The sequence below is a fragment of the Pholcus phalangioides genome, unplaced genomic scaffold (assembly GCF_987345545.1).
Source record: "Pholcus phalangioides strain wild (caught in Gottingen) unplaced genomic scaffold, Ppha-v1.0 ptg000017l_1, whole genome shotgun sequence".
Lineage (NCBI taxonomy): Eukaryota > Metazoa > Arthropoda > Arachnida > Araneae > Pholcidae > Pholcus > Pholcus phalangioides.
Genome location: NW_028301610.1, coordinates 36,787,753 through 36,809,227, shown reverse-complemented (window position 1 = coordinate 36,809,227; position 21,475 = coordinate 36,787,753). Strand labels below are relative to the sequence as shown.

Sequence of the window (21,475 nt, the reverse complement as noted above, 5' to 3'; positions counted from 1 at the left end):
CACTGCTTCTGGAGGAGTCAAATGCGTCGTGCGCTGCGCGTTTTGCGGATATTCTCTTCACTCTCTCTCTCGTGTTTTCTTTCGCTTCCCTTCAAACCGGAGCATGCAGACGACAGAGTAGCTGATGCCAAGGCCATGTACTATAATATAGCCGCCCTGATCTGATGCGCCACGCTAGGAAAACACAAACGCGTAGCGTAATTATGTAACACGTTTCTGCCGGCGCGAAATCGTCTAATTCGGTTCACGCTGTGCAAAAAACTTATTCCTAGGAAAATCCGGCTTAAGATGAGGGATATCTAGTTGCTTCCCTGAATGAGGGGCCGTGTACAGAAGTTTCAAATTTTGGATTTCTATTACCCTGAAGATTTTCTCTCTTCTGCTTCTATACGGGAAATTACGGTACTTTCGCGGAGATCTGTCGATATTCAAAGACCGCGTCTATATGGCGTAAATTCGTCTTGTTCCTACAATATTGCGAAATGCGCACTTTTTTTTTAATCGGAAAGGATTGGAACGCTTCAAATTGTAAAACTTTACCAATATCGTGGAAAAAACCGAATCTGTAAAAACTCGAGACCTTGAATATCCAGTCTTGTCATCTAGCTGCTATGCGGTAGTCACCGTTTCGCATCGCGAAAATCACGGGTGTGTACGCAGAATCGGCTTTTGGAGGGGCACCACAATCAAATTCTTCACAGATAGTATAAAATAAATTATTTTATTCCAATATTTTAATTCTCTACAAAAATTTTTTTAATTTTTGATCTCAGGGGGGGGGGGAAGTAAGAGGCCCCTTATAACATCCCCCAAATCTTCCTTTTGGCGAAAATCCGTGTTTGGAACTTGTGATTGCGCAATGGTAATCGGCTAAAAATGTGATTTTCTAACGATTTCAAATTTTTGAGTTGGCTATTCCTTTGAAAAAAACTTCTGGTTGACACGGCGATCACACAGACCTACAATAAAAATGTGCATACATTGAACTTCAAATGCACGCATTACCAGTTTGGAGAATAAATGCAGGGCCGCAACTGGGAGGGGCAGGCGGGCCTAGTGTCCTGCGCTCTGGACTATAGGGGGCACCAAATTCACCCTTTATAAGTGCTTCTTCTACATCACATGGGTGAGCCAAAATGTGTACTTGCCCCGTTTGTGAAAGTATCTAGTAGCGGCGCTAGATAGATGGCACCACCTACTGAACACAAAACATGCCAAATGCTGGGCACACACACATAAGCACACTGTTAAGTTTCCCCAACACAAATCTGACATAGCTTCCATATTAAGGTGTTAAAATATGTGACAGTTAAATGGTGACAGATCAGAATGTTGAACCATCAGGGAAGGAAAATAAAATCATTTTCCAAGGAAAATCAAAGTATGAATAAGGAATCAGAAGATAAGTGTCTGAGAGAGGAGAGAATCTAATTTGCTTTAAATTTGATCAGAAGATATTGAGAATGCTAAGATATTTTTAACGAAATGTAAAATCAATCAGAAGGAAATTTATACATTGATTAATAGTAAATATATATATGTGTGCCTCCAACTGTTAATTAAAGTGGATCTTGCTTATAATGTTTTCAAAAACCGTCATAAAAAACGTTATAAATAGGAAAACACTTTAAACGGGAAATCTCAATGAGAATTACTTATTGTTAGGACCACAAAAATAAGTTCATACATTCTAAATGGGAGAAACGTTATAAGCGGGATCAACTGTATATTTGCTTTAGATTTATTACATGTGCGCGGAATACCATACATTAAACTCTCAGTGCTAATGAGCTTTTTTTGCAAGTTTTTCCTACTAGTAGACAATGAAAGTAAATGAACCTTTGGATAGAACATGTTTTTAGAAATGTAGTTGATTCACAGATACCTTCTACTTATGGCCCCCACATGCTAGTGCCGGGCCCCCAGGCCAGGATTATAAATAATGCGATACTATTTCAAAATTATGAATAATGCGACGTTTTCAAGATTATAAATGATGTAACACAAGAGTAATATAAAATATATTACTAGTATTTATAGCATAATTATTAAATTCATATCCTAATCAAAATTTAAAGATTATAAATAATGCAACAAGTAATACGAAAAATATATACAGTATTTATGCACATATAAATTAAATTCATATCATATTGTGCTTTCTAACTTTTGCAGTTGCAAACTTATCGATCACATCAGAAAAATCTATATGCCTAGCAAATTCATTTTTGATGCACATTATCGCCAAGTTGTTGAGTCGTTCTTGACTTGTTGTGCTTCTTTGCCACGTTTTCAATGCATTTCCCAACTTGCTGAATGACCTTTCAGACCTCAGGCTGTGTTAATCAGTCTTGCCACTTTGGTGGAGAGCTGGTTTTCGTCCAGTTTGGTAAAGTTTAAGATTGGTGAAAATATGTCGTATACAATCTCAGCTGTTTCGAATCGGGTTATCAAATCATTGATAATGAAGTCCAGTACTGGAAATACAACCGAAACTCTAAAGTCTTGATCAGTGTTAGCTTTTCGACTGTCAGGAAATTTAGTTTTCAATCCTACAGCCTCAGCAACTATTTTTGCTTCTTGCATAGCTGCCAACTTTTGAAAATGAAAATTCGGGAGATTTTCGTGCAAACCCGTATTTTATGCTAAAACCACTCCCTAATAAATACAATAGGGATTTTTCCAAATAAAATAGGAATTTTCCAAACATAAAAGTTAAAGCGTAGGGAATAAATTGTGTAATAATATTGGGAATAATATTGTGTTCATTCAGAAACGCTGCGAACAAACATTCTGCGCGAATGACCCCAAGATTATCGGAAGATGAAGGAAAACGCTGTGTCAATTTTTGAAGAACACTGACTTTTTGTGACACTTGCTTGATGTTTTTTTTTCATTTCACGAGTGATGATGGCAGTCTTCCCATGACCGATGTTTATGTCCGCAACACAACTTGTACAAAAAGGAAAAGTCGGCCCTCTTCTGGAACGTTTGATGAAAGGAAATTCATCGGAATAAGTATTTTTAAAATTGATTAAATATGTTTTTGCTTATCATTATTCATGCTTTGTTATATCGCACGTAACTTCAACAAAAGAAATTTTGACCATATGCACGTCACTATAATCTTCAATTATTATCCAGGACTATTGGCTGCTAAGCCATTTCCCTGCACGATAAGGCAAACAACTTTCTTGTTACCATCAGAGGGTTTGTAAAACTTCCTTAAAAAGGGAATTTTCCCATTTACGACATGTGACGTCATTTCAAAAGGAGAAAAAAAGAGGCTTCATGCCCCACAAGAAATTCCTTAGGGATTGTTTTCATAAGTGGGGATTTTTTTAATGAAGTAGGGAATTTTTAGGGACAATTAGGGATTTTTGTGATTTTCGTAAAAATTCGGGAGATTTAAGAACTTTTCGGGAGGTCGAGCGATGAAGCTAAAATTCGGGAGATTCCCGAAAAATTCGGGAGACTTGGCAGCTATGTTCTTGGAGTATATTCGCCCACGAATCTCGTAAATGCTGCATCTCTTGCACCAAATCTCTTATGAGCAAAATCTCAACATCAAGAGATATTCCTTCGCTTTGCATAACTACATTTTTTTTGGTCAATACTGGCTAGTATTTTGTGCCAAAAAACAGTCATCAGCAAACCTTTAAAAGATTTGAAATACTTATTCACACCTTTAGCTATATTGAGTGCAGAAGGTGTTAAACTCGTTGCCATCTCCCCTAAAAGAACGCATAACGCATTAAGAATGCTGGGATAATGCTTAACAATTGGACGCACAGCTTGAATCCTCTCACTCCACCTTGTTTCCGACAGACTTTGAAGAGACAACGGCTTGACATGCTTTTTTAGGACACCCTGTATATAGATAATACTGAATTCTGATGTTACTTACAATAATGATGAATTCTTTCGAAAATATTACAGTAAATAGAAATGAAACACCTTTTAAGTGAGACACTAAAAGGTTACTAGGGAAACAACGTAACTATACCCAAAATGAGAAGCGAACAACAGCGTGAGTTACTCGCTGTTGTAGACAAGAGTCAAATTCTAAATGAACCGGCAACAAAAGAGCAAGAGGACGGAAAAAAGAAGAAAAATGGCAGAGCCAATCACAACCAAGAACGTGTTAGTGATGCTGATGAAGAAGAAGAATTATTGTAGAAACTGTTGCCAGATTTTTGAGGAGGGTGGTGTGCTAGATATATCGTTGACCAACTGGTTTGTGTTTTTGTTGATGTGGAATGATTCGAAGAAATCATTTGGTCAACAAATGAGTTGGGTCAACACAAACCAGTTGGTCAACGACCTATCTAGCACACCATCCTTCTCAAAAATCTGGCAACAGTTTCTATACTAATTATTCTTCTTCATCAGCATCACTATCCCGTTCTCGGTTGTGATTGGCTCTGCCATTTTTCTTCTTTTTTACGTCCTCTTGCTCTTTTGTTGCCGGTTCATTTTGAATTTGACTCTTGTCTACAACAGCAAGTAACTCCTGCTATAAGGAGTTTTTTCAATTTTTTCTTTCCTCTTTTTTTCTGCTACTGATGAAGGAACTTCATATATTTCTGAAACGCGTTTAGCCGTGTTCGTTTTGGAATTTTGGGTACACCCAAACGTTGATTATTTAATCGTATTATCAAACCCAAAAGGTAATCCATTTCTATTTCTAAAACCTTTGAGACACTAATGAAAACACTGGGTATTACACTCAGTACATCATCTGGCCATCCTCGAGGTAATGCTTAGAGCGAGAGGATCAACACCTCTCTAAAATCAACTATTTCACCATTCCAAGAGCAAGATTTCTCTTTCAACATGCAATAGATACACATAAATCCATTTATATTGGTTCTGAACACTCGAGCACTGGACACACTCCTAACCTACTGCACTTTGAAAGAGAAATCTCCCTATTCTATGATATGTATAGTCCCACTATACCAAATGTCAGTGTTGACAATTAGCATTATTTGTCTCAGGTATTTTCAAACATGAAAGGTATTTTTATGAAAATGTGTATAATAATCGAAGGTTCCCAAAATTTACAATATCTATGACAACTTCAAAAAGCAAAACTTAGAAGTTTAACAGTGGGAGACATGGTGTACTTAAAATTGAAGGAATCTTTCACCCACAATTTTATGGACCATACAAGGTCATACATAAATGTTCTAATATAAACTCTATAATATTCAGTTGCACAATAATCCCCATTCAAATGTGTGTACTATACATATTGATTGCTTGCATTACACTATTCCCAGAAGACTGTACATGCTACCTACACCCAGAGATGCTGCTGTACTCTAATTTATCTGGGTCCCGGGACCCAGGTCATTCAAAAAATATTTTTGAGTGAAAGTGAGTCCCTCTCAAAAAAAGTTACCTTGAAAAACTTATGCCCCTCTTTTCCCCCATAATTCACTGGTATCTCTAGGAATTTTTTTTCAGCATTCCCCAGGTCTTTGATCACCTGCTTATATCTCTTCCTTGAGACAGAGCAGTGGGCCATGTTCTGGGTAGGAGGAGGAGGTATCTAAATGCTATCTATCTGTGAATGAAATAAATAATTCATTTATACAAATATGTTCTATGCAAAGGTTCATTTACTTTCATTGTCTACTAGTGGGAAAAGCTTGCAAAGAAGCCCATTAACACTGAGAATTTAACATATGGAATGTAGCACATATAACAAATCTAAACCAAATATACAGTTGATCGCGCTTATAACGTTCCCATTTAGAACGTTTTTCCAATTCGTACAACTGATTTTCATGGTACCAACTCTAAGCAATTTTTATTAAGATTTCTCGTTTGAAGTGTTTTCCTCCTTACATTTTTTATGAAATGTTATTGAAGATCATTATACGCAGGATCCACTGTAATTAAAAGTTAGAGGCACACATTTACATATTTACTAATAAATCAATCTATAAATTCCCTTCTGATTGATTTTTCATTTCTTTAAAAAAACCTTAGCTCTTTCAATAATATCTTCTGGTTTAAATTTAAAGCAAATGAGATTCTTTCTCCCTCTCAGTACACACTCTCTCAGACACTTATCTTCCGATTCCCTATTCATATAGGAACAAGGATTTCATATAAATCCTTGCGAAGCGATTTCCTGGTAGAATTATTTTATTTTCCCTCTCTGATGATCCACCATTCTGATCTGTTCCCGTTTAACTGCCACATATTTTCACACCTGAATATTGGAGATATGTCAGATTTGTGTTGGTGAAACTTAAGTGTGTTTGTGTGTGCCCAGCATTTAGCGTGTTTTGTGTTTAGTAGGCGGTGCCATCTATCTAGAGCCGCAACTAGATACTTTCTCAAACAGGGCAAGCACACTTTTTAGTACCCCGTGTAATATAGAAGAAGCAGTTATAAAGGGTGAATTCAGCACCTCCTCTAGTCCAGAGCCCAGGAGGGGGCACTAGACCCGCCTGCTTTTCCCCCTAGTTGCCCTGCATCTATTCTCCAAATTGGTAATGCATGGATTTGAAATTTAATGTATACATATTTGTGTTGTAGGTTTGTGTGATTGTCGTGGCAACCCGAGCTTTTTTCAAAAGAATAGCCAACTCAAAATTGTAAAACCTTAAAAAATCATATTTTTGGCCAATTACTACTGTGCAGTTAAGGGTTCCAAACACAGATTTTAACCAAATGCGAAATCTGGGGTATGGAGGCCTGAGGCTCCCGCACTAAGAAAATGAAAAATATTTTTGTAGAAAATTAAAATATTGGATATATATAAAATACAGTCTTATGCTATGTTAATTCTTTTTGAGCATTAGGGACCCACAATTTCTATGGAAGAAATCCTTCTGCCCCTCCAAAAGCTGATTCTGTGCACACACCCATGATTTTCGCAATGCGAAATGGTCACTGATAGATGATAAAACTGGATATTCAAGGTAGAGTTTTTACAGATTCACCTGTTTTTTTATTTTCTGAATGATCTCTGAAAATGTTTCACACTTTGAACAGGCATTCCAAATCCTTTACGACTCTTCAAGAAATGTGCATTTGCAATCTTGTAAGAAAGAACAAGGCGAATTTACACCCTATAGACTGCTGTCTGCCGGCAGATAGCTGTGAAAGTATCGTAATTTCCAATACATAACCAGAGAAAATGGTAAATACTCGACAAAACAATCTGCAATGTACAGGGTGTGCAAAAAGAATATTCACACAGTGGTCTTTGTTTCATATTGTATAATCACTGGTCATACTCAGATATCATGAATGTATAACGACATGTCAATATGCTTTTGACATAGTGATTGAAGTACAGGGTACTTCACAAAGATGTGCAATATTTTTATATTGTGGCGTAGAATTATTTGTTGATCAATCACACACACACACATATTTCACGGCATAATAGCATAATCATATGTATTACCCTTAACTTTAATTTTGGCTCTGCTATTTAGGTTTTTTTGACTCTGCTAACCTGTAATGTTTTTATTTGTATATGCAATGACTGTGTGTTCACAATTTATTTTTTTTTGGCGGGGTTTCATGTCAAACATGAATTTGAATTTTTTACATATTTTTTAGTACTCAACCCTAAATCCACTGCTCCCCAAGAATGTGTGTGTGTTCGCTACAAAGAACGCTGGACTGTTTGTCAGCAAAAATTCATTCTTCACAATGGTCTCTTGTGCTCAAATCTTCAGCAATTACGCGACCACCAGATTTCACCAGTTAGAATGACCGCTGCAACAAGAAAGGACACTCAATCCAGCCAGCTTGGCAAGATCATCACCACCAATTTGTGAAATTACTGAGCCCGGCCATGTACCACGCAAAAGTACACTTCAACACATGATCCTGAACAAAAAAGACTCATTCGTGTTTCTCAAAGTCCATTTTTTTTTCCAAAGTTCTTTTTTGTTACTAGTATGTGATTCTAGAATTTGAATCAATGCATCACATATCCATCTTCACCGCATCGTACAATAGTGATGTTATAAATTCACGACTGTTAGCAATATTTTGTGAACTGCTCATCTTTCAGTTGAAGCAAGTTGTAGATGTCCAGTGTCTCATCTTCATCTTCATCGCTGTAAGTAACGGTAAATGACTTGTATGCCAGCTTGCTCACCAGCACAGGGTAAACGATGTCACCCACGGATTCATCTTCATCATCAACATGGCGGGAAAACTATCACAAACTTTGTCACCCCCAAGTATCCTGTTATCGCAATGTATGAGGTATTCCATTCAAATCAGTAGCGCTACCGTTTTACCTGTTTTTTTTATGTGTATATCCCGCATTTTTGTGGTATAATAATTTTCCGTGTGAGCACAGCCCATAAGCTAAACAACTTAAAAAAAACATGAAAAGCATAATTTTTACTATGCATTTACTTTGCATTTACATTTTTGTGTATAAGCTACATAGAAAAATCACATTTATGAGTCATTAATTTTGTATCGCATCAAATCACTTGATCTGAAATGCAAGTAATTTGTTCTGTCCTCCTTTATTGTTATCTTCTAGATTTTATTAAATATGATGTAACGTTCTACCACTAACATCATCTGGCCTTTTCAATTTTGTTGCATTGCTTATTTTTGCCATCCGTCCTCTTTTGCCTTTTCACAGGTTACTTCATCAGGATAACACCACCAATTTAATTTAATTTAATTTAAATCTCAACAACCAAGTTTTTTTATGTAATCTTAAGTACTCATATAAATATTTCATCACAAGGTTAATTGTACAAAACATGTTTTCTCAATTACAGTTTTTATTATTTATAGTTTAGTTTACATGCATTTCTACATGCTTATTTCTCTAGTAAAAAATATTCACATGCTAATAACTATCACATGCCTTTATCTTAAGCATTTTTAGTTTTTATTATAGTTTTTTTGCTGAGCTACTGGTACAACTGGTGTTCTGATGAACTCTGGATTTTTGTGAAAGTTTTTTCGAGGTTCCCTAATAATAAAAACTGTAAGTTTTTTCATTGGTCATGCAATAAAAATATCTATATCAGGGTTGGACAAATCCCAGGCGCCAGGCCATCATAGTTACAAAAAAAATTGTAATTGTGCCCAAAAAGTTTTCTTGTGTAGTTACTAACTTGCAGGCTGAGAGCAACACAAAATATTTGACATTTATAGCAACATATCTGCCACCATGAAAGAGGGCCACTATATCCAGATAAAAAAAGTCAAAATAAGTATAATTTTTTACTTTTTTAGTGCTGGTTAAATTTTTTTTTTGGTGGCTAGATTTTTCTTGTGATTTGTCTAGCCCTGATCGATATTATAGAAATATTCATGTTTATTTGAGTTTACGAAGCAGACTCCTAACCATCAAGGGTTTTGTTCACACTAAAACACTGGAAACCTCTGGTCTAGCTTAAAAATAGGGGAATAAATATCTTCAGTAAAAAGGAAAAAATGAGCTGTATTTTTATCCAATCAGGACAGTTGCTGAATCCATGCTACAAATGTCTCCAAATAGTGAAAGTTTTTTTTTATGATCACCCAGTAATATTATTTGATAATGAGTAAACAAATTTTTTTAAACTAAACAGCCATAATTATACCAATAAATAAGTATAGAAAATTATAAATGTAAGGAAATTCAATATCACATCATAACACACATAAAAAAAATGAAATATTTGATTTTCAAATGCTTTACCCCATTCTTTTGGTGCTTCCCCAGTACAGTCCATAGGAACACGATCCATGCATTTCTTGTGGACATTAAATTTGCAATCTAAGGGAATAAAATTATTGAAAAGAGCTTATTGCACTGGTCACAACATTTATTATTACAACTTAGTAGGCTGTGTGTGAAATAAACTGTAGCAGTTAGCATATGAAAAAATGAAACATACCATATTTCTCGGCCTATCCCTCTTACATTTTTAAAAACATAATTTTGGATATACAGATATAGTGCCTATAGATAAATTTTCATTTTAAAAAATACAATGTATGATAAATTGACAACAAGCATTAACATATAACAGTTAAATACCAACAAATGAAATTGCATTGCAACTATTCAGAATCCATTTCAAATAGTTAGCAAGCATTTTTTAACAAATATTTGTTAATACAAGAAAACAATAATTACATGAAAGTTAACCTTTTCACTTGCATAATTCATTTCACTAATCTGCATTAGAGAGAGATGGCACATCTTTTTCAAAAAAGCTTTCTCCCAATTTTGAGCATGTGTAAGTGCTTCCTCCCTGCCCTCTTTAATCCAAAAACAATAAGAATACGTCCAGGAGAGAAGTAATCACTCTTTTTCTACTATATATGCTGTATACAGGGTATCCCATAAATAGAGGTAAAAACTTTGAGGGGAGGTGGAGAACATCAAAAGGATTAAGAATTGCCTAGAAGCCCATGACAAAACGTCATCGTATGTTGCTTACTCTCTCTTATTTGTACTTATGTATTATACTGTTTTCCTTTCATTTGTTTTTTTTCCTTCAATTTCTTTACTTTTCTCTAAAGTGCAGTTAGGTTAGGACAAGGTTACCACATTTTATCGCCAATTCGTCAAAATAGAGATCATCCAAATTTCTTGCCAATATCTTGTAAACCACGAGGCATAATGATATCATTATTGAAATACATCATTATTACTAATCTATTAATATTATTACTACAATTAAAACATTTGAATCATTTCAGTAATTGATATCATTTAGATAATTTCTGTGCTTTAGTGATTTGTAAAGCAATAGTACCTTAAATAAATAAAAACCTGACACTATCGTTGATAATCATTTATTGATACATAAGTGCATGAATATTAATACAAATTCAAAGAATTCTTCAAGCGTAAAATGTCTTCAAATGAAAATTTGGAGAAAATTTAAAGTCGAGTGTGCAATTTTGTTTGAATGGAAATGAAAAAAGTTTGCATGAATAATTTTTCATATGAAATTTTGGCTTTAATAGGATAAAATATGTTGATATATCAACACATTTTATCAATTATAATTGAATCCATAATACTGTGTATGTTTTTTACCGAACATTTGAAAACCAGTGGAATCAGTCGATGATTGAAAAAGATGCAGTGAACTAGAAAAAAATTATTTTAAAGTCTTCCTTTTTTCTTTCTTTTTTTAGCAAATTATAAACAAACACAAACAATTAATTCTGTCATTTATATTTTTTGAATGATAAAAAAAATGAAAGATGACCAAAATAAGCGCAATCAACATTATTTAACAATAATGAAGGGGATCAAGTTAATATCATTACTTGTACGCTAATGCTACATAATAAAGTGCAAATCATAAATTCTTTATAATTTTTCAAGGATAAAAAAATGAAGTTAACTTATTCCTAAACTCATGTTATAATAGCCATATGCATGTTATAATAGCACTGCTGCGGTGGCAAAATTGGGTAAGGTGTTAGTTAGTGAAGTCCGATTTGGCCCCAGAAGGCTGAATTCACTTGTTTTTTTTCTGAAATGGCGCCATCTATCATCTAAATAGAAAAAATAATAAATTTACCTTTACTTTACACTTTGAAATGAATCTTATCTTAATAGTCCAGGAATATGAAAGCACTTTGAAGGACGTCAATTAAACTATGGCAAAGTCTTATTCTTTTTTTTCATTCAAACTCAAAATATTTTTGTCTTATGCTTGGTAATTTTCTCTGGAAAATCAAATTTTCACACAGTTCCTAAACTTTTGAAACATGCTGTGTATGGAATTATTAACTGTGCATACATAAAATCATTCTTGTTTTTCCAAACACTATCACTTAAAACTCGAAACAATTGGTTTGAATCAGTATTCGATGGTAAATTTTAATAAAACACCTATTTCATCTTGCACTTTGATGCAAGAAAAAAAAACATAAAATTGATTTGTGAATTCTTACCTTTACACTGAAGGCCTTGCCGAATTAATCCTTTTAAAAGCTTTTTACAATGTTGACAGACAGTTGGTCGGGTGTATGAATGTACAACAAAAGTATGAGGTACACGGATACGACCAGCAAGCTCTCGTTCAACCCATGCTGGGCGTCCCATATTTAGTGATGGAGACCTGGATCGACTAGGAGAGGTACCACCAAGCTAAAAAAACAAACTTATATTAAATGTAAATTGTTTTCAAACAAAAACCATAAGCATGATATGTATTTTTTCTCAGAATGAAACTAGCAAAGTTGTTTCATTTGGTAAAACATTTTATATATATTACAATAATGACAAGATAGAGTAGTTTTTTGGTTGATAATTTTCAGAATATTCTTTTTCATAGCAATGATTCAATTTCAAACTAAATACTCAAACAACCTCATCAATAGAAACAGCTCACCTTTCGGGTGAAAGAGTATTAATAGAAGAAAAATAACATGGATACACCTAAAAATTGGTAAAAATGGCAGCTACATGCATTTCGGAACTGTATGAAGTTTCTTCTGTTGCATGAAACACATAAAAAGCCAAAAAAATACAAAAAAATACTCTCACAGTGGAGGTTGCTCATTTGTCAGGACACAAAGTCTAAATGTATGACTATTCAACTTTGTGACATTTTGACAATTTATGATAATTAATTGGATAACCTGAAACTGTTAATCAAGGTTTAAATATTTGATGTCACACTGAATTTATCATTTTGAGAGAAAGATAAAACATTACAGGCAATGAAATCAAATTTTCTTATGTGTCTTAATATATGCATACTCAAATATTTCAGAAAAATAGATTGTAACATAAATTTTATAAGCCTGTCATCTTCAGAAGTGTTGTTCTATTATTTTGTCATGGAATTAATATAATTATTTTATTTTTATGTAATACTGCAACTATGCATGGGCTAGTGAACATTGCAAAAAAATGAAAGTTTAAAAATGAAAATAAATTCCTTCTGTTTCATTTACAGTGTTCAGTATTTCATTATAAATTAGGAGGACTGATGTACCTATCAACAATAGTCTAAGCTTGAAATGATGATATCAGGTGATGCAACTACACTTTGATCTTAGCCAAAAGGCAGAGAAGCGATCAGGTGATGCAACTGGCACTAAAGTTGTAGAAAAATACAGTATTAAGAGAAGCTGGGTGAGAATTTTAAAATATATGCAGGAAAGGGTGTGTAAAAACATTTGCAAAAATATATGGAAAAGTGACAGTGAGCAACATTCACAGATATGGTGTAATGGGGAGAGGAAGACAAAATATATAATAAATAAATAAATAAATAAATATATATATATATATATATACAGGGTGAATCTGACTTATTCTGCCAAACAAAAGTGGGTGATAGATGAGCCCAAGTGGATCATGAAACACCCTACCCACCCTGACTTATCTCAAACCGTTTTCAAGTTATCGTGTGGTGGATAATCTATTGTAGTGTTTTTACAGGGGGGCTAAGCGGGCTACAGCCCAGCGCTGCGAATTTTGGTGTATAAAAAGAGGGTGGTGAGAAAAAAACATATTTTTTTAATTCATGTTTCGTAAACGTGCCATATGCATCATTTCTATCGTAAATAATATATAATTATTAAACCATATTGTTTAGTAAACCACTCTGTATATTCAAGTAATGCAAGTACATTAAAAGTTAGCACATAAAAAAGTTAGAATGAAATGGGAGGGGGGGGGGCGGCAAAATTTGTATAGCCCACAGTCGGCAAAAGTGTAAATACGGCCCTGATCAAGTCTGAAAAAAAACTAGAATTGGTGAAGTTTCTGAAAGACCTATACACAAACTAAGCACACATTTGGAAAGAGCAGAAAAAATTCTATAAGGTGGCATCAATTTCATCAAAATATCTGGTTTAAATGGTGAGCTACATGTGCTGAAAGATTGGCAAAGTTCAAAATCAAATTGTCACCAAAATTTTTAATCATCAATTCAGCAAACGCCCTTCTAGCTACAATTGGTCAAATCTGACAAAAACTTGTCCATTCCACCAGCTTCTGAAAAAGCTTACAATAAACCATATCAGTTTTCTGGTTCAGGAGAAATTTAGTCTTTTGTTTGCAATACATTACTGAAATTAGCATTTATCAAAGTAGATATTCGACAAAAATTAGGAATTTGTGGTTACAGATTTTGACAACAATTTTATTTTGCACAAAAAAACCCTATAAGGTGACACTTACCTATATCTACAGGATAACCGTATTTAATGGTGAGCTACAAGCGCTGAGAGATCAGTGAAAAATCAAATTGTTGCTAGAACCTACTAAAATTACTTCGGCGAATGCTGATTTCAGCGTTCAACAAATGACTGAATTTCTCCTGGACTAGAAGGCCAATTTCGTTTATTCTAGGCTTGTTTCGAAAGCTGGTAGAATGGACAAGTTTTGGCAAATTTGATTTATTGTAGCTAGAAGGGTGTTTGCGAGATTGGCAATTAAAAATTTTGGTGACAATTTGATTTTGAGTGCTAATCTTTCAGCACTTGTAGCTCGCCATTAAATCCAGATATTTCAATGAAATTGGTGTGACCTTATAGGATTTTTTCTGCACTTTCTAAATATGTGCTTAGTTTGCGTGTAGGTCTCTCAAAAACTTCACAAATCAAAATCAGGGTTTTTTCAGACATCAAGCATTTTTTCCCTTAATCAATTACCCACCATAAATCAAAAATGGTTCAAGATACGACAGGGTTGGTAGGTTGTTTCATGATCTACTTGGGCTTGTCTATCACCCCCCCCCCTTTTGTTTGGTGTTTGGCAGAATAGGTCGGATTCACCCTGTATATATGCTTGAACAAGATACAAAAACATCTGTAAGGAGTGAAATTATTTTGTTTACGAGGAGTTTGATGAGAATTGTATAGCATATGCAAGAGAGGGTTGCATAAACATTTGAGAGAGAGAAAAGTAGGAGTCACAGTGTACTGCATTCAAAAGCGGTAGAATGGAAATTGTGATATATATCGCTAGCTAAGGTTAAAAAAAAATTGAAAATTTGCCAGTACCTATTCGGTGAACATATCACAACCATTAAAAAGGAACAGTAAAATATGCTACACAGAGCAGAAGAACCAATGTAAAAAAATGTAGTCATAATGCAGGGCTTGTAAAGTTCCAGTTGCCATGGCAACTAAGAAATTAGTATTCACACCTAAAATTTTTTCATGTGTAATTACTAAACAAATTTGAGGGCAATACAAGGTTTCTGGAATTTATATGCACATATCTATCAATACTGAAGTCAATCTCTATGCCCAGCAAAAGTGAAAAATATATTATTTCTGACCTGTTTTTCATGAAAAAAATGTTTTGTACCTAGAAAAATTGTTTTGTCAGAACAGACAAGGTCCGGGCTCTGTCCCTTTTGCGATATTAGCCCTTTACCCATGCAGGCCTCGAAGTGAAAATTTGAAAAAAAAAGTAGGAAAAATAGGAACACCATTGACAAAAAATAGGAAAAAAATAGGAGGGAAAAAATGGAATTGTCGAATTATCGTGGCATTTCAAAATGTTGTGCCGTTAAGATTCACACCTTATATACTTTAATTATAGTATTATCTATAGATATTTTAGGAAACTCAAGTTCTAATGAATTAAAAAATCTTTCATTTCCACAGAATTTGGTATCAAAAACAATGTAAATAGCAAAACTAAAAAGAAATTAATCAAATTGCTACTGTTACTTGAAAAGTCCAATTATTGATCGTGATCCATCCCCTCCCCCCCTTCTTTTCGAAGAAAGAAAAAAAACCTGTCTAGGTGCCATAAAAATTACACCCATGCATGCTTAATCCATTGTCCACGGGCCGAATGTGGCCCGGAGTCATCTGTTGTGGCTCACAACTTCACATCTTATTTTGTAAAAATGAACCAAGCGACACTTCCATATCGTTCAAGAGACCCTGCAGCACAGATTCATGTCATTCAAGTGGCTCGCATCACATTCGCAGATCACCGCAGCACAGTTCCAGATTACCCAAGTTACCCCAGCTGCTGTTCCACTTCACTTAAATAACCTGTGGCACATTCCTAGATCATTTAAGTGACTCACAGCATAGCTCCAGACCACTCAACTACCCGCGGAACGTTTACACGTCATTCAAGTGACCCGCGGCACATTCCTTGATCAGTAAATATGTCGCTGAATATTTACAGATCATTTCGAAATCAATGAAATGGCCAATACTCTACTGAATGTTGAGCACCGCTGATGTAACACACACACACACACCTCCTGGAGTTACATTACACCCGAAGGATACAACGATTAGAATAGCCTGCATATTATGTTCATGAATTATTATTTCTTTTTCATAGACAATGGCAGTTGTCAATAGCATACACATGAACCTAGTTATGCCTTAAAACAGACATGCTAACCAATGGCACCTCGGAGTTATCTTATGTGGCCCATTATGAATAACAAAACCACACAAGTGGCTCACGAACGACATCAAATCATTTAAGTAGGACTCATTTCCAGATTACTTCAGTGGCCAGCGGCACATTTCCAGATCATTTACGCTGCCAACGGCATATATACAGATCACCTAAGTGACCCCAAGCACATTTCCAAATCACTTGAGCGACACGCTGCAAACCCCCAGTTCACTTAAGTAGCTTGTAGTTCAGTTGCAGATTACTGTAAGTGTCTGGAGACACATTTACATATCATTTGAGTGGCCCTCGGCACGCTTCGAGATCATTTGAGTGGCTCGCAGCACACATATCACCTAATGGTCTGCAATACATTAACACTTTAAGTGGCTCGATGCATTCTTTATAGATTATTTTAGTGCCACTCTTGACACATTTTTAGACCACTTAAGTGGCCCGCTGCACACTTTCAGATCATCCAAGTGACTTGTGGCACATTTCTAAATAACTCAAGCGGCCCGCGGCACATTACAACTTAACTCCACCTTTTGTGAACAGTGTGGGGGCCACTTCATTGATTTGAAAACGTGTCGTGGGCCACTTAATTAAGTGATCTAGAACAACGCGCAGATTATTTGCAATCTGTAAATGTGCCGCGGGTCACTCAAGTAATCTGGAAATGTGCCACGGGCCACTTGAGTGATCTGTACCGAGGCCACTGGAGGCACGCCATATTTAGGCCATGAGTTGAGCACATGCTTAAAAAAAAGGGGCCGTTCAAGCATTACGTCAGCAAATTTTTAGCGATTTTTGACCCCTTCTCCCCTTGTTAGAAAAAGTCAGCAAAACTCTGATCCTCCCCCTTTCAGCAAAATTTCGTCAGCGCTCTGCCCCCAGCTCCTAACGCATATTGAGTGGATCAGAGATGTACATGGGGCTCGTGGTCTCCCCCCCCCCAAACGATCAAAAATATATTTTTTAATCAAGAAATATTTTTTTTAATAATTAAAATTTCGAAAGAAAATATCTTATTACAATGAATTTCAGTTAATTTCAATGTTATTTGAAGGCCAAGAACTCAAATTTTTTAAGAAATTCATTGCGACCCTACCTCTAAGCCCGTAGGTAACACTTGACCCGTGCGGCCTAAATGTGGCCTGTCCCTTTCAAACCTAACTTTGTAAAAATGAACCAAGGGGCACATTCACAGATCGCTTAAGTGACCTGTGACATAATTCCAGACCATTTAAACGATCCGTGGCACATTTATAGATCCGTTGAGTGACATGTGGCACAGTTTTAGAGCACTGACACGTTCACAAGTGCTGTTCTATAACACTCAAGTTATCCGCGACCCATTCCCAAATTACTTAAGTGATCCGCGGCATAATCACGGATCACTTGTATGACGCGCGGCACAGAACCAGAGCACTTGGATCCGCTAAGTATTTAGAGATCACTAAAGTGGCTCTGTAGAAGACTCAATAGGGAGAATGTTAGTTCAGGTGCCCACAAACTAGCGAAAAGTTTTATTCGTTTTTGGCGCACCGATTAAGATGCCATTAAGAATATTTCATATTTGTATAAAGGGTGGGTGCTGAAGTAAACATCATCCTAACACCCCTCTCCGTCATCAAATCGCAACACCTCCCCCCCCCCCCTCCCCCACCATCGATGCTGACGTAATACTTACTCCGAAGATAAAGAAACCCGAAAGTTATTTCTAAAGGTTAAAAAAAAAAGGGTTATAAAAAAAAGCTAATTGCCCCCCCCCCCCCCCGTAAAGCCAGATGGGGCTCGGGCTCTGTCCCGTAAAGCTGGGTTTTCTATGCCGCGCGCAACGTGAATCACCCAAAGCGAAACGCCGTCCACTCACCAATAAGAAAAGCACTGTTTCCTACAGAGCGCAATACGGCTCACGACAACGCTTTACGTCGGGCGTGATTGGCCAACCGATATTTACGGCAACCGATATCTCAAACAGATTCGCTGTACGGCGCGGGGGCGAAAATACAGTTATCGTCATCCCCTACTCCCGTGGAACTGAAAAAAAAATGTATTTTTTCCCTCTCTTTTTCAGTAGCGAGTTGTGAATAAAGCACGTCAAAAAGGGACGGAAAGCAAAGCAGTGAAATTTTGCGATTTCTCGGAATTTTCGTAGTGAGATATTGGCCGTAAATAAAAGGAAGGAAGGGATAAAATAGGAATAGTAGGAGAGAATTTGAATAAAATAGGGCAACTGCGATGAAAGTAGGAAAATAGGAGGACATTTCTAAAAAATGGGAAAAGTAGGAAAAATAGGAGCGCTGCGAGGTCTGCCCATGTGGGTTGGGCTGTACTGGGGAGAGAAAAATTGTTCTGTCACCTAAATTTTTTTGCAGTTTGTCAAGCTCTGATATAATGCAAACAAAGAATTACTATTTAGCAATGTGATTCCAATAGGCATCAAATCTCTGTTGTCAAAGTGGATCAAAATGGGTTTTTAAATCTAAAAAAAAGATAAAATAACACTAGCTGATATACATCTCAATTAGTAGCTCAGGGTTTCAAATGAAAACCCAGAATCAATTATAAAAATGCATTTTCATGCATTGTAAACTTTTCTACATGTCTGTTCATAATTTTAGTGTGCTTCCTAAATTTGCATCATGTTGTGTTAGATGTGTGCAGCTGCTTGATGGGGCAGAAAAAATTATCTTGTTCAGAAAAAATCTTTCAGCTAACTGTAAATGTAAGACGTGCCAGATGACAAACTGATATGAACTCGTATTTTCACTTTCATGATTAGTTTAAAATTAAATGCTTGAATTGATAATATTTTTAATATGTTTCGTGAAGCAATCTCTTTTTGTGTTGAAACACTTTGATAGTTGTGACATTGTTCATACTCTTCCAACGAAACAAAAATTCAAGGACTATTCAAGCACTTTTCAAGGTAAAAATTAATTCAAGGACTCTTTTTACAATAGCATATTTTTCACATGAATAATAGGCGCATTTTTAATTTTGATTGAAACTTTCAGAGATTACATTTCTACATACTTTATTTCACATCATCCATAATGTATATCATTGCATACTTATGTATCTTCAAATTTTCACATCAACATTGAAATATTTAAAAAAAAAATTTCAGACAAACAAGGTACATGTTTTTATCATAGAAAAAAAACCCACTGTGTGAATCATTAAGAAATCACTGAGCTTTATGACAAATTTCTCCCATGGAAAATGTTTCCACTACAAACAAATCAAAAGTACAAATTACTCTAATTTCTTGCTGATAATTCAAGAATTATAAACTAGAAACACAGAGTATTTATAATAATTCATGCTCTAATACATTTCTCAGAATGATTTATAGGCCACTGCATATTATCTACAGCTCCCTCCAGGTTGTTTATAGTGATTTGTACGAATGATGGTTTTTTTATACGTTGTAGTGTCCATATAATTTCTACATTCACAACTTCATTTTTCAATGAATGACCTCCAATGAAACATTTATTTTGTTTTAAACAGTGTCACTTTCAGGCTTGATGGAATCATTCACGGCAGGAAGTTTCTTGAGCAATAGATTCGAAGACGAAGCCAGATTTTCATCAAATAGCAATACTTTTCACTTTTCATACAGGATTTCAGCATCAAGCTTTTATTACTGGAGGGAGCATGGAGCTGCAGTGACAGCAGCAACAACAAAATGCAAGGAAAACATATGACGCATTGAATAACACAGTTCGGGCCTGTCAATTTCCTCATTGAAACATACAGTTTAGTCTCTAAATATTGCAGTTAATTTTCTTTTAAAACTAAAAAAAAAAGAACTCTTCTAAAGACAGAAAAAGATTAAATTATTTCTTTCATTAATTCTGAATATATTTCATTAATGCTGAAAAAATTTCTTTTGTTAATGCTGAAAAATTTCTTTTGTTAATGCTGAAAAATTTCTTTTGTTAATGCTGGAATAATTTCTTTCATCAATTCTGGAATTATTTCTTTCATAAATTCTGGAATTATTTCTTTCATAAATTCTGGAATTATTTCTTTCATAAATTCTGGAATTATTTCTTTCATAAATTCTGGAATTATTTCTTTCATAAATTCTGGAATTATTTCTTTCATTAATTCCAGAATTATCTGTTTTATTAATTCTAGAATTATTTCTTTCATTACTTCTGGAATAATTGCTTTCATCAATTCTAGATTTGTTTCTTTCGCTAATGCTAAAATTCTTTCTTTTATTAATGCTGAATTATTTTATTGATTCTGAAATTATCTTTCATTTATTCTGGAATAATCTCTTTCATTAATTTTGGAATTATTGCTTTATTAATTTTGGAATTATTGCTTTATTAATTTTGGAATTATTGCTTTATTAATTTTGGAATTATTGCTTTATTAATTTTGGAATTATTACTTTCATCAATGCTGAAATTACCTCTTTCATTAATTCTGGAATTATCTTTTTCATTAAATTTGGAATCATATCATCAATAATGAAATGATTTCTTTCATTTATTGTTTTTAACTCCTTTAAACGACTATGGATGCCATTAAAAATGACAGAAATTGCGCCAACATTCAACGCATCACGTGATCTTCCAAGAAATGATGTAGACCGCTGACATCATACCAGTGCCGGGACTAGAGGGCGGGGGCAACTGCCCAGGGTGGCAATTTTTAGGTGCACACCGTTATAAAATTATTGATTTCCGAATTGGTGGGGGCAGCAAGACAATACAAAAATCCTAGTTATGGCCCTGCATCACATACTCCCTCCAGTAATATAAGCTCAATGGATTTCAGCACCGATTCACTCATTGAAGCGATATTGGTGATTTTGAAGCACAGCTTGCATTTGGCGGCATTTTTATCTATCACACTCAGCAACCAATCTTGATAGCAGGGATTTTTCAGCCACATTTAAAAGTACATACACTTGCCACTCATTTTTTTGCTTCACATCACTCCTAAATTTTAAAAAAAAATCAATATTTTGTTGACACTAATCAGAGGTAGATTCGCTCACTTGCAGACAGAAAGGCTGAAATTATTTTGGCAAAAATAATGAAACTTTCTTTTTAAGATATTGATTTCTCAAGTCCTCCACAAAAAATACCT

At 35.0% G+C, this 21,475-nt stretch overlaps 1 protein-coding gene across 2 annotated transcripts in view; it reads right to left on the bottom strand.

Moving 5' to 3' along the window:
- LOC149072969 (serine/threonine-protein kinase D3-like) overlaps positions 1–21,475 on the bottom strand; it is a 234,427-nt gene that overhangs the window by 123,551 nt on the left and 89,401 nt on the right. For both annotated transcript variants that reach the window (XM_089246375.1, XM_089246376.1), the window contains exons 6-7: positions 11,917–12,112; positions 9,695–9,772 (exon numbers count right to left, since the gene is read on the bottom strand). In XM_089246375.1, the coding sequence (XP_089102501.1) occupies positions 9,695–9,772; positions 11,917–12,112 (274 nt within the window). The remainder of the gene's footprint in view (positions 1–9,694; positions 9,773–11,916; positions 12,113–21,475) is intronic.